The 13,795-nt window shown below is 34.2% G+C and overlaps 1 protein-coding gene and 1 non-coding gene across 2 annotated transcripts in view; both read right to left on the bottom strand.

Moving 5' to 3' along the window:
* ANO5 (anoctamin 5) overlaps positions 1-13,795 on the bottom strand; it is a 68,717-nt gene that overhangs the window by 37,775 nt on the left and 17,147 nt on the right. Inside the window, exons 4-6 of the mRNA XM_031681083.2 lie at positions 5,318-5,431; positions 4,162-4,230; positions 2,790-3,074 (exon numbers count right to left, since the gene is read on the bottom strand). Of these exons, the coding sequence (XP_031536943.2) occupies positions 2,790-3,074; positions 4,162-4,230; positions 5,318-5,431 (468 nt within the window). The remainder of the gene's footprint in view (positions 1-2,789; positions 3,075-4,161; positions 4,231-5,317; positions 5,432-13,795) is intronic.
* On the bottom strand, positions 2,471-2,576 carry LOC116282117 (U6 spliceosomal RNA). The gene has a single exon (XR_004191593.2). It is a non-coding gene; the product is annotated as a U6 spliceosomal RNA (small nuclear RNA).

The following is a 13,795-nucleotide window of genomic DNA, read 5'->3' as shown; positions in this document are numbered from 1 at the left end:
GGAGTAGTTAAAGATTAAGAGCTTTATTCATAAAGTAAAGGCTTAAGGAAGCAGACTGCAGTTGACCCTCGAATGACGTAGGGGTAGGGGCATCGACCTTCTGGGCAGCCAAAAATCCAAGCACAATTCAGAGTTGAACCTCTGTATATGCAGTCCCTCCACATCTGTGATTCCACATCTAAGTATCCAACCAACTGTGGACCATGTGGTACTGTAATGTTTACTATTGAACAAAACCTGCTTATAAGTGGACCCTCCCATTTCAAATCTGGTTTGAAACTGTACATTAAAATGAAAAGCATCTGTTTATCAAAAAAAAAAACTATAAAAAGGAACAAAAAGGAAGCACAAAGTAAGAAAAGATCAGTAAAGTATATAATGACTAAAGGGCTCAAATAAAAAATATATAAACAGTTGCTACAAATCAACAAGGGAAGGCCTAACTGAAAAACAAAAGCAAGAGACCTTAGCAGGGACTTCACCTAAGTGCACATCTAAATGCCCAACAAACACATACAAGGGGATCAATCTCATCTCTACCAGAGAAATGCAAATTAAAACCATAATAACACATACACAGATAAATTTCCATAGAAAGTAATAAAAATGAATAAACAAAATCTCATACAATTAATCAACCACAGCTAACTGAATCAACCAAATTAATGTTCAGCCAAAGAATCCAGACTCAAAAGAATACACACTTTATGACTCCTTTTTTACAAAGTTTTAAAACAGGCTACATTCGTCTCTGCTGTTAAAAGTGAGAGCTGACCTCCACTGAGAAAGACAGCAGTAATGATCAGGAGGAGGCACCAGGGCTTCTGGAGGGCTAGGAAGGTGCTCTCTTTTGATCTGGGTGGTGGTCATATGGCTGTGTTCATTTTGTGACTGAATTCAAGGAGCTATATTCACTTATGACTTGTGAGCTACCTTGATTTATGTTACACTGCAATCTAAAAAGAAAGAAAAAGAAAGACTGGCAATTTTAGTGCTGAGAAAGATGTATGAAAAACAGCAGTCTCAACTGTTTTTAACAGGACTGTAAATTAATACATCTTTTTGTAACGTGTGATAGTGTAACAAGTGACATTTTAAACATGCGCGCCCTTAGATGCAGACATTTTCTATGTGGCATCTACTTTGCGGAAGAATTCACATATGTGCTGAAAATCGCACACACTGTTGTTGCTGCTGCTTCTTAGACCAGGCAGGAAAAGGGAGAAAATTTTTAGTTCGTGGATTTGCGTTTTCATATGTGAATCCTAGGCATTACATTTTAACTTAATATTTCTGTCAGTGAATTAAAAAAATAGATTCAGAGACTAGAAAAAAGATTATTTCAAAATCCTTCTTGCACACTTTTAAGAGTGTTGAACCTAACGAGAATGAAGTCTCTCATTCCTCAGGAAAACTGAGTAAGTCATCTCAAGGAGAAGTTGCCTTGCGATTGTTAGAAACCTGGTGATTGCACTAACAGGTACCAGCAGGAAGGGGAAGAGCAGCAAAGAACCCGAATCTTGTTCTTCTGAAGTCCAATCAATAATAACAATATCTAACACTTGGTGAAAACTTAGTATGTTCCAGGAACTATGCAGTCATTTACACCTTCACTCATTTAATTCTCAACATAACCTATGAGGTGGATATTATTCCTATTTTAACAGGAAGAAACATAGCACAGAAACTGTAATTAGGGGAGGTGTTTTTAATGGGAAAATTAAAGACCCTACAACTACAAATGAAGAGGAAATATTATTATTAAAAAGGCTGAAAATGGTTTTAAGTGAAAGGAAAAAGTTCTGCTGTTTCTCAAATGCCATCTATCCTAGTTTACTGCCATCTCAATAAACAAGGAATGTTCCCTGCCACCAAGCCATCAGCCACTGCAGCCACCCTCTGATGGGGAATCCAGGATGGACAAAAACAGGACAGGATAAAAACAGGCCCTAGACAGTTAAGATGCACAGCAACGGAATTATTTCAATGAGCCCAGACTCTTGCATCTTCCCGTACACAGACAAGCACTAAAATCATTATCTTGGGATATCTGGTTTTTGTGATTAGCAGTAATATTTTGGTGTTCCACTACATGTGTTTTTCCCAGTAAAAACTCCCATATATCCTGGCTCCTCCCTTTCCTCATAAGAACAGTTCCTCAGAGCTTTCTGAGAGGCTGTTTCTGGGCTACAGCCCTCAGTAATTTCCTTGAATAAAACATAATTCTCAAGTTTTAGGTTTTTAGTCGACACCATATATAAGGCAATAAAAATATTCCATTTCCATTTGGAATGATCAGTATTCCTCCTTCTATGCACTGAATTTATAAAACCAAACTCTAAGATTATAAAACCATTTTACAAAGACCTTATAAAATTGAAGTCCCCTGACTCTCAGTTAAGTGCTTTCTCCAATATTGCATGCGGCCTCTTTTCTTTGCTGTGTCCACGCTGTTAACCATTCATTTAAACAAAATATGGCACACTTCATACACTTGCATGTCATCCTCGTACAGGGGCCATACTAGTCTTCTCTGGATCATTTCAATTTTAGTATATGTGCTCCTGAAGCGACACCTCAACCATTCATTTTTAAACAACAGTTTGAGAAGCAGGGAGGCTAACAGGTTTAAGTTGTCCAAGTAGACTTTAAAACCTGCCCAATACCACCAAACACATCAAAATTTACACAGACACCTTGCAGAGTATCACACATGCACCTGCACAAAAGCACACACAGGCACACATCCCCTACTTGAAGGGATGCGCCCAAAGGTCTTCTCTACCTACAATTCTGTTTCTTGCTGAGGATGGAAAGAAGCTTGACTCGTCTTCAATGAGGAAGAGCTCCTGCCGATGTCTGGTGAATTGTGCAGTGAAATATTCAGGATGAGGATGCTTCACATTCCTGGGGAGCTTCAGAGGCCCAAGCATATAGCTAAAAGGGATCTTGTCAGCTCGAGGAATGTCACTCTCCTTTATAGGCATTTTGATTCCCAGCACTTCAGCATAAGTAGTTAATACCTCCCAAGGGGCATGGATCTTGACAAAATAAGTTTTTCCATCTTCAGAGTTCTGTATGAAAAGGAGGCAAAATAACAAAGCTTACTGAGTTTATTAAGGAAAGGAAATTTTATAAAATCTCAAACTTAAGACTGTCACAGCATTTTCAATTTATTGAAAAATTTCAGCAAAATTTTTAGAAGCGTTAAATGCTCAAAATAGCTATACATACTATACTTACATACACGTGTATGTATATGTTATGTGTGTGTATATTCGTGTGTGAGAGAGACAGACAGAGACAGAGAAAATATTTTTTAAAATATATTTCAGGGTCAACGTACACTAGTCTGAAACCTATGGAAACATATGTGGTTCTGGACAATGTCTTAAGTTTTTACTTGCTAGCTCTAAGCTCAGAACTGTGCCTAGGGTATATGAGAAATAGACACAAAGTATAAGATGTACTCTTTCCTCTAACCCAGCTGCTTGTATAGCTTACATTTAGAGGAGAAACTTTAGGCAGTAAGTGTTCATTACACAGAACAATAATTTACAGATAGAATATATGGTATAATACAAGTTTATTAGTTCAGTAACAAAAAAAACAAGGAAAAATAAGAAGTAGAGAGTATTAATTTAGAACTAGAGAGTATTAGAAATTCATGGACAGGGTAGGATCTGATATAGGTCTTTAAAAGCAATTTTGAAGGAAATTCTAGAAAACCAGTAGATGGTAGGAGGCTTGGGGGAAAAAAAAAAGAACTTGGCATATTCATGAGTAGAAAAAGTGTCTGGGCTTAAACAGAAGGTTATGTTGCAAGATAGCCACGTTAACCAGTTAGGGTGCCAGATTACAGGCAGCCTTCAAAATGAGACATATATGAAACAAAAACCATGTCTTTACTTTCTCTGGATCCTGAACAGAATTATGTATGCTCATTTTTAAAGCCTTCCACTCATCATCTCAAATTCAGAGTGCTGACCTGCTTACTCACCTGGAAGATCACAGGCCCTCCCATCCCCAGTGCACGTGTCTGTAGCCAGAAAAGCTATTGTTTTGCTCCCAAACACAAAGTCTACCCAGTCAAAGGCCAGAGCAGGAGGAAACAACATTTAAAACACCAAGGCTCTGGTATAGATGAACAACTACGTTTACCCTTTTATCTTCAGTTTCCAACTCAAGACCTGTTTTTCTGAGATTTTGTTCAAATTCTTTTCTTCTTTCCTATGGAAAAACAGATGAGTAGAATTATGCACAACACTTGTATTTGCCCAGGTAAACAGCCTTGTTACACAATGACTGTGCCTCCAGATGGTCCCTTGGTTGTACACAAAAGCACTCTAAGTATTAACCCCATCTGAGCGCCACGGACAGCTTTTCACCTCTACTAGGAATGGTCTCCAGGGCATGTGCAGGACCTCTACGTGGAAAAAACACAGAACACTCTACTAAATAACATTAAAAAATACTTCGATAAACAGAGAGACATATCATACTCCTAGCTGAGAAGACTTAGTATTACAAAGATTCAGTACCTTTTAAATAAATGATATGTTTAATTCATTTTAAGCCAAAACATCATCATGACTTTTTAATAGTGAAGAACAGCTTCACTTCATTAAACTTAATTCAAATAAATGCAAAATCATTATTTACATCCTTTAAAACAATGATTATTGGTTGAAAAAATCTTTGGGCTTTAACTATGATTTAAGCGTGAAAAAATGGACCTGAGGCACTATAATAACAAGGGGTCAGGGAAAAGAAAAGATTGAGCAGGAAAAGCTTGTGAAATAAGAGGACAACTAAGAGAATGTGAGACCTGGAAGCCCAGTGAAGAGCACACACCACAGAGAAGGGAATGATTAAATGGCGGCAAGTGCTGCTAACAGGTCAAGCAAGAAGAGGGCTGCGGCTTGATCACTGGATTTATTTATATGAAGATGAAAAGAGTGGCTGAGGTCATGGCCTGATAGGAGTGGGTTTAAGAAGCAGAACTCTTAAATATTATATTCAGACACAGACCTCAAATTGTGGAGGTCACATTTAATATCTAAGGAGAGCTATATTAAAAAATATACCAGTCACTTGGGAAAAGAAAAAGAAGTCTGTACAAAATGTCTAAAAAGTAAAACTGACGTTACACATTCATTCTTGGGCTGCATATTTTGTAGTTGTCTCACACAGTTTCAGCTCTCAGTAACACTCTGGGGCTTCTAACTTTTACAAAACAATTTAGTGGAAATATCCCTGTCAAGGTACAGAATGTGTCTCTTTTCACTGTTCTCATTTCTGTCCCGTAAGTACTTACCGCCTTCAGTTCTGCTTCTTTCTTCATGTCGTCAACATAGGAAAGCACAAAATCAATCTTCCTAATCCCATCTCGGAAGAAGATAGAATCTTTGCTTTGCTCATCTTTTTTAAACTGCAGGAGACATGAATGACACAATTTTAAATTACAGTTTTGTTTTCAAATGGCAAAAACATGAAATGGGTTAGCTAAAATTTGGTCACCATTTAATTTTTTTCTTTCTTAAAATGACAAATGAAGACAACCAATTTTCATCAACAGAAGATTATGCTTATTTTAGAAAGGAAAATTCCATAAAGGAGTTATATTTTAAGAAGATTATACTTATTTTAGAAAGTGAAATTCCATAAAGGAATTAATTTCAACAATAATGACTGAAGATGAAGCTAAGTATATTGACTACATGCACACACAACAAAAATACTGCAATTATACCAAAATACAAAATGAATATATATATACATATATATATATATATATATATATATATATATATATACACAAACACACACACACATATATACACATATACTCCTTGATCCCAAAATGCATATTCAGAGGCAGACTTGTTATTTTCATTAAACAACATACCAATTAGTCCAACAAATAATTCACGGTCACACAATACTTTGGGCATAAATTTTTACAGACCAATCAATGAGTCCTACTGTAAGAACACAGACATATATTAATGCCTATACTATGTTGTAAATTACTTCCGAATTCAACTTTTGAAAGGTTAAAATAAAAATCAAGGTGCAGTTAAAAATTAGAAAGCAGGTCAGCTTGCCAACTGGCTTCACTACAAGTAAATCTCCTTTCAACATCAATTTCCTAAGGGAGCCAAATCTCTCCCTTTCAAAACTGCAAAAACACTAGAGTTTCAGAAAGAAGAAATTTCATGTTTGTCTGACTTGATTTTACATAGTTTATATGTAATATATAACAGTTAATATTTGGAATAGCCCACATATAACACCAAGAATGATGCACATAGATGATGCAGTGGATGTCAGTGACCTCTCTAATTCTGTGATGCAAAGTTATAATGTAGACAACTTTCCAACTGCTTTAGCTAACATGTGAATGGGGAACTGGATGTTTTTCATTTTCGTAACTGGAATTTGTATTAGTTTATGACTTTCTTTTATAGTACTGTCTGTTGTTTTTCACCCAAGTCAGGCCAGGCAGACCTCCCACAAAAAGAATTGAATGTGGATCACTCAAGTAAGAATAGGAAAAAAATTTCATGTTTGACCTGTGGTCTATGAACAGAATAACTGTATTTTATCTATATGAGCGTATACCCAATGGGTCTCAAAAAAAAAAAAACTAGCTCCCAATACACAGGAGCAAATGAGTGGAAAAATGAACAATGAAACAAGAAAACATACAGAAATTAAATATCTAAATAGAGTAATTCAAGCATTATGTCTGAGTTCTCTGCACTCCAGTCAAAGTAAACATAATCATCTTTCTTTTCCTAAAAGAAAGTAAAAGAAAACCTGAGAAAATTCAAACTGTTATCATGTTGTACCTTGATTATAAATCACCAAAAAAGTAAACAAAACAAAAAAATTATTTGGGTTCTTGTAAATCATCATAATATTAGCGTATCTTATGAAATTCACCAAAATTTGTGGAGCCAACCAGGTGAGGAAAAAAAATATTAATTAGACTAAATATTATAAAAACAAAGAATTAGAGGGAAAAAAACTCTAATAATCCTTTTGCTCTAAATCTCTGACAGTCTTATTTTGCATAGTACAGTTTTTTTAACAACATATATTTATAAGTGTTATCGCTTGAAAGAGCTAAATCTAGGTCCACAAAGAGAAGTTCTGGTGACAGAAACTTGCACATAGAAATCAACAAAATCACAGTATTTGACTATTAGGGAATTTAAAAAGTAACTAAAATAGTGAATCCAGTTATTTCCTAGGTGTTCAATCTAAATGGTTGTATATAACTCCCTTCTCCTGAAAGCAAAAGGCTGCCCAAGAAAACCCGAACTTCTACCATTATGTTGTATCCTAACTATAATCTGTAAATTTTTTAAAATTTGGAGAAATCACTAGTAGCCTTATAAATCATCATGAGGTACATGTCTTAGGACTGTTAACAAAAACTAGTGGAAGCTAACTGGGGCAGAAAAACCTGATAATTTGATACACATAACTGAATACTATTAAAATACATCATTCTTTTATTTTGCTCAAGACATGACATTAAGATCATTTTTGCAGTATGTGTTTGTATTTATGTTTGATTTATTCTTGGAAATGCCTACTTATAATGAGGTAAACATCTGGGTGGCTTTGAATGAGGCAGTTATTCTGAGGTTCATGAACCTCTGAAACTGAATGTAAATTGTAAATTGCACGTGTGTGTGTGAGCGTGTGTGTGTGTGTAATTATATTTTTTAGGTAGAGGTTCTAAAGCTTTAATTAGATCCAAAAAATCACCATTCTAGAATCTCAGTTGCCTGGGGAATAGGAAGCAGTGACAAAGTCCCCAAAATCAACAGTATTAACTGCAAGACAAACGACTCAGGCTAGCAGGCAGCCATCCAAAGCGTAAGCAGCAGCATCCAGCACTGGTTACCAAAATACGTCGCTTCAGGAACAAATTGTATCTCTTTAAAGACTGTGAAGCAATCAAGAGAGAGTTAGCAAATCCTGCCCAGGAATAAAGAAATGATTTCCAAAAAACTGACGTGCATACAAACAAACTCTCAGTGTGATCACTCATGTGAAAGTATGTATGTGTGTGATACTTAACGTTGGAAGAAAACAATAAAGAATAAATGAAAGAAAAAAAAAAGGAGACTTCAAAGTAAATTTCCCTAAATCCTTCTACAGTAACTTTGAATAATACACATTTGTGACTGGATTAAGGAAGCAAGCAGAGAGAAAAAAAAAAAATGAAGGAAACATGAGAATAATGGAAATGTAAAGTAAAATATGTATGATAGGTATTCTGTTAAGTATGTCTGTGTACATCAGTCGAAAAAAGGAAAATCACCACAGGTATACTGGGACTATGTATAGTATGGAAAGTTCATCCAATAGTGTAAAATATTTCATTACTGAAAAAAAAAACTGAAATTACCATCACCAGGTATGTGTGTGTGTGTGTGTGTGTGTGTGTAATTACATTTTTTAGGAGGAGTTTCCAAAGCTTTAATCAGATCCAAAAAAGATAAACAATCTTTTATTACCATTAAAGTATTTCATTATCAAAATACTAAAAAAAAAAAAGAAAAGACAAGGTCATTTGATAATTTAAATGCTGAGTTGTCTTCCATCTTGTGACCATGACCATTATTTTTAAAATACCAAAGCAATTAACTAAAAACATCTGGGATAATATTTGAAAGAAAAACAACCTATGATACAAAAAGGCAAGTATTGTGTGTATTTTATAGTATAATGAAATAATAAAGAATCTAACAAAATTATCAATAGAGTTTCAGTTCTCATCATGCAGAATTTGGCTTAAATTGTTGCTTTCCTGGAATAGGCTCAAGAGACTTAAGCAATTGGTGACTAAGCAGTGAAAACACCCGCCCTGTAAACTGATGAGCCCTAACATGTACAGATGAGTTAGAACTGCCGTTATTTACAGCAACGGATACAAGATGGATGTTGGTCACTGAATAACGAACATTTTAAACTATCTTCTTCTGTTGTGCTGAAATATTCCACCTCAGCACTTGGATTTTCTTAGGATCCTTCATGAGATTCACAAGTTACTATTTTTCTCAAATGTTTTACCTGAGGTCATGACAGAATTGTTAAGGGAAATGAAAGAGTTATACACTACAGGACGTTATATGACTTTCGTGGGCCCCTTCCTCTATTAAAAAAAAAACTTAATTGAAGATAAATAAACAAATTAACATATGCTACTATATTTGCTTTTTTGTTTATTATTTTTATTTTAAAAGAAATTAAAACATTTCCACAGGTTCCAAAATGTAACATGGGCAAGCACTGTGCCTACCACACCTAAAGGATGAGTTGGCTCTGAGGTCACAGGTTAACTGAGTACCACCACTTTAAGAGTGATGGCAGTGCAGGGTATAAAAAGTTCCCTAGACTAGTGGTAAAAAGCCTTCTGTGATAAATACACCTAACGTCAAGTTACTATGCAGCTTTTCCAATATATGACATCCTCATGATTCAAAAAGCAATGGGTTCAATATCAGCAGTTGGTCCTGAAAAAGTACTGACTCAATAGTTAATATTTTTAAATGTAATTTTAAATATATCAAATGAAAATCACTAAAGGACTTGATTACAAAAAGATAAAATTAACATTCTATAGACTAAAATTTTAGAATTAATAACTATATTTCTATCATGCAGTAAATAAGTTCACTTTTTATCAAAAATGGATAACACTAAAACTAATTAAAAGGTATTTTTAAAATCATTCCTATTTCCTTTTTACATCAGTAACTCTTTGGTGTATTTATTTCTGGTTTGTCTAAGCAATGAATTTTTTAATACAGTAAATGATTATATTTAATATACACATTTTCTTACCTTTTTCACAATATTACTATACTATTATAATAAATTTTCATATACTATAAACTTGCCATAAACATAATTTGTCTATATATTTTCAATTCATTAAATTTAACGTGATTTGTTTGTAATAAGACACTTTACAGTCCCTTCTCTAGGAACAGAGTTGAAAACCTGTATTACTGGTGCTACAAAGAAGTTGTCAACAGCAACTTTCTCTCATTATATATAATTTGAACACTTTAAGTCCTACATTTTGAATTATTCTGCCATCTGTTTTAAGTCTATATATCTTTTAAACCCAAGATAATAATTATATCTATATAAAGTTATATATATATGGCAATGTCCAATTGGAATTTGAAAAAACAGTTATGAAAGTATCATTGAAATATTTATGGACAGATTTAACATACATGTGCAAGACTTGTATGTGAAAAATGAAAATATTGCTGAGATAGACTAAAAATATCAAAATAGAGATATATTTTATGTTCACGTATTGAAAGATTAATATTGTTACAATGTAAATTCTCCTCAAATTGATCTATAATTCTATGCAATACCAATCAAAATACCAATAAGATTTTTTTAAAGAAACTGGCAAGCTGATTCTAAAATGGAGATGGAAATGTAAAGGATCCAGGGTAACCAAACAATATTGATAAAGAAGAACAAATTAGAAATACTTACTCTACCTGATTTTAATACTTACTATAAAGTGAAAGTAATCAAGACAGTGTAATATTGGCATAAGAACAGACACATGATGGGGCAGAATAGAGAGTTTAGAAGTAAACTCACACATACATGGTCAATTTCCACAAAGGTCCTAAGGTAATTTACGAGGAAAGGATAGTTATTTCAACAGGTGGTACTAAATATGTGTATCAACAAAAAGTAAATAAACTTTGATCCTTATTACAAATCATCTACAAAAGTTAACTCAAAATGAATCGTAGACCAACAGTAAAATTTAAAACTATAAAGCTAAAGAAAATCTGAGAAAATTTCTTCTACTTTGGTGCAGATTAATATTCCTTAGCCAGAACACAGAAAGCATGGATCATAAAAGAAAAACGATAAGAAAACGAACCTTGAAAATTTTAAAATTCGTTTTTCAAAAAATACTCTTCAGTAAATGAAAAGGAAAGTCACAGATTGGGAGAAAATCTTTGCAATAAATACGACTGACAAAGGTCTTGCATTCAGAATACCTAAACAATTTTAACAAATCAGTAAGAGGATAATCCAATTTTTAAAAATACACATAAGATTTGAACATATAGCTAACAGAAGAAGACATATAAATGGCTAATAAGCCTAAGAAAAGTTGTGCAATGTCATCATTCGTCGGAGAAATGAGAACTGAAGCCGTGAGATACCACCATCATCCAGTTGCTAAAATTAAGAAGCTGACGATACTACGTGCTGGTGAGAATATAGACTAACTAGAACTCTACATACATTACTGGCAGAAATAAAAAATGTACGACCACTTTTAAATACAGTTCAGCAGTTTCATATGAAGTTACACACTTTCCATATGACCCAGAAATTTTACCCCTGAGAAAGTAATGAAAAGAAATAAACATTTATGTCTTCACAAACATTTCTTACCTGCATGCTACCAACAGCTTTATTTATAATGGTCCTAAAACTGAAGACAATTCAAATATCTATCAACAGGTGAATGGATAAACAAATTTTGGTACATCCATACGATGGACTACTATTTAGCAACAAAATGAAACAAAAGAAATCAAAAAACTACAGATGTTTTCAACAAGATTCAATTCACCAGTATCAATTGAAGTTTTGGATGCTTCAGCAATATTGTGCTGTACAAAAAATGTCCAAAGTCAGACACAAAATAGTATACACAATATGATTCCATTCACATACTACTTTTTAAAAAAAATCAGCAGTTGCCTAGGGCAGAGATGAAATAGCAAAAGAAAGCTTTTTGAAGTAATGGAAATCTGTAACTTGACTGCCGTGATTTTTAAAATTCGTCAAACTGTGCACTTAAAATGGGTGCATTTTATTGTATGTAAAGTATAAACAATAAGATGATAATTTTTAAGAAGGTTTTGGCTTGAACAACTAGAGGGATAAACTGAGTACACAGACCTGAGATACGAAAGCCTTCAGTGGAGCAGTTTTTGTCGGAAAGAAAGAAATTACATTTTAAACATGTCAATGTTGAGATGTCACTAGATATCCAAATGCATATGATGGGGAAAGCACTTGAATATTTAAGTCTGAAGGTCAGGAGAGATGTCTATTCTAGAAACTTAAATTTGAGTGTTACCACATATCAATGCTATTTAAAGCCAAGAGACTGAACAAGATCCCAGGAGAATGAATTAAATGTCTGAGCCCTGGAACAGTCATATCTAAATATATACATAGATCAATTATAAATCCTAAGCTGTATTCATACTAATTGCTTCTGGTCCATTTATTCAAAGGCACCTTCTGGTTGGTGTGTGCCTATGCCACATATGTCCTTAAATATTTGGAGTACCATCCCTGAGGACACCCCTTCAAAACCTGTTAAGGCTGTTGGTTGTTATTAAGGCATGCCTCTAGTGTGCTCTTCCAATTCCCACTCCTCCTTTAAACACTAAGTACTTGCCAAATTATTCCTCCCAAACACAAATGGCACTTACTCTGAGACAGGTTCTTTTAGGTATAATTTTCTCCATTTCTCTGTATTTCATTTAACGACCTTAGCACCCTTCTGTACTGACAATTTAGCTGGCCTTTCAGGTACTGAATCACATCCACCATGGACAACTTTACTTAAAATAAAATGTTAAATTATGTTAATTCTCCTGTATTTATAAAGGCATGTAGTGAAGCTCTATCATAATCACGGTAGTATTATAGTTTTTATCCAGAAAGAAAATATGTCCAATGATATCCTGCTGGGTATCTTTGGATTGTCTCAGCAGGTTCCCTCTCTACCCCTTTCTACCCTGCTTCTTCTCCTGGGAGGGAGGCCGGTTAGATATCAAAGAGCTCCTTTGATCTCTGTCTTCCCACAAATGATGTCTCCTTTCTGAGGCTGGATTCAGGAAGACTGAATCCCTCCACTGAAGGTCACGGACCCTCTAAAGAATGTTTAAGTACATGACTCTCCTTCTAGGTTCTGATAACTGTTCCCTCCCTATTCCCTGCAGTTCTATGGATGGTAATAGATTCATGGCTGCTAGATCGATACACACTAGGCTTCTCCTGAACCTCATTTTTGTAAAAGTTTTTTCCTTTAATTAAGCTCTCCTCAATTTATTCTATTTTGAGTATGCCTAATAGGAACCTGATCAATATAGATTTTTCTTTTGTGGTACTTCTGTGACATTAAAAAAAAACCTTCCCTGGAGAAATGGTTGATTCTAGGACTGACACAGGAAAAGTACAAGATGAGATGAGCTTAGAGCATCTTGTAGTGCCAGAAAGTAAGAAAATGCTAAAAATAAAACAAAACAAAATTAAAGGCTTATATCAAAGAGATACAGGGGTCAATCAAAAAAGCTCTTAATCAAAGCAAGAACAATTTGAGCAACAAAGTAAATGAAAGAGTATTGGGTTTATAACACAAAATACAAAATAAATATCCATGCATCCATTCTGATATAAATAAATAAATACACAAATAATACATAAATAAATTTATGAATAAATAAGAGATAAATTTCCCATACAGAATCCCAAATAACTCATTTATCCTTAAGGAGGTAGAGCATAAACCCCCAATCCTTAAGTACGGGCTGCACATAGTGACTTTCTTCCAAAGATTAGTGCAGTATAAATAGGGAGATTAAAAAGAAAAATTTCACAGTAGAGCAGCCTGACAAATAGGACTTCAAGTCAGGCAATAGAGACTAACATCAAGAATGATAAATCATGTTGATAGAAAGCAACCTTCATACAGTTG

Source organism: Vicugna pacos, chromosome 10, assembly GCF_048564905.1.
Source record: "Vicugna pacos chromosome 10, VicPac4, whole genome shotgun sequence".
Lineage (NCBI taxonomy): Eukaryota > Metazoa > Chordata > Mammalia > Artiodactyla > Camelidae > Vicugna > Vicugna pacos.
This window is presented reverse-complemented; position numbering and strand designations above follow the sequence as displayed.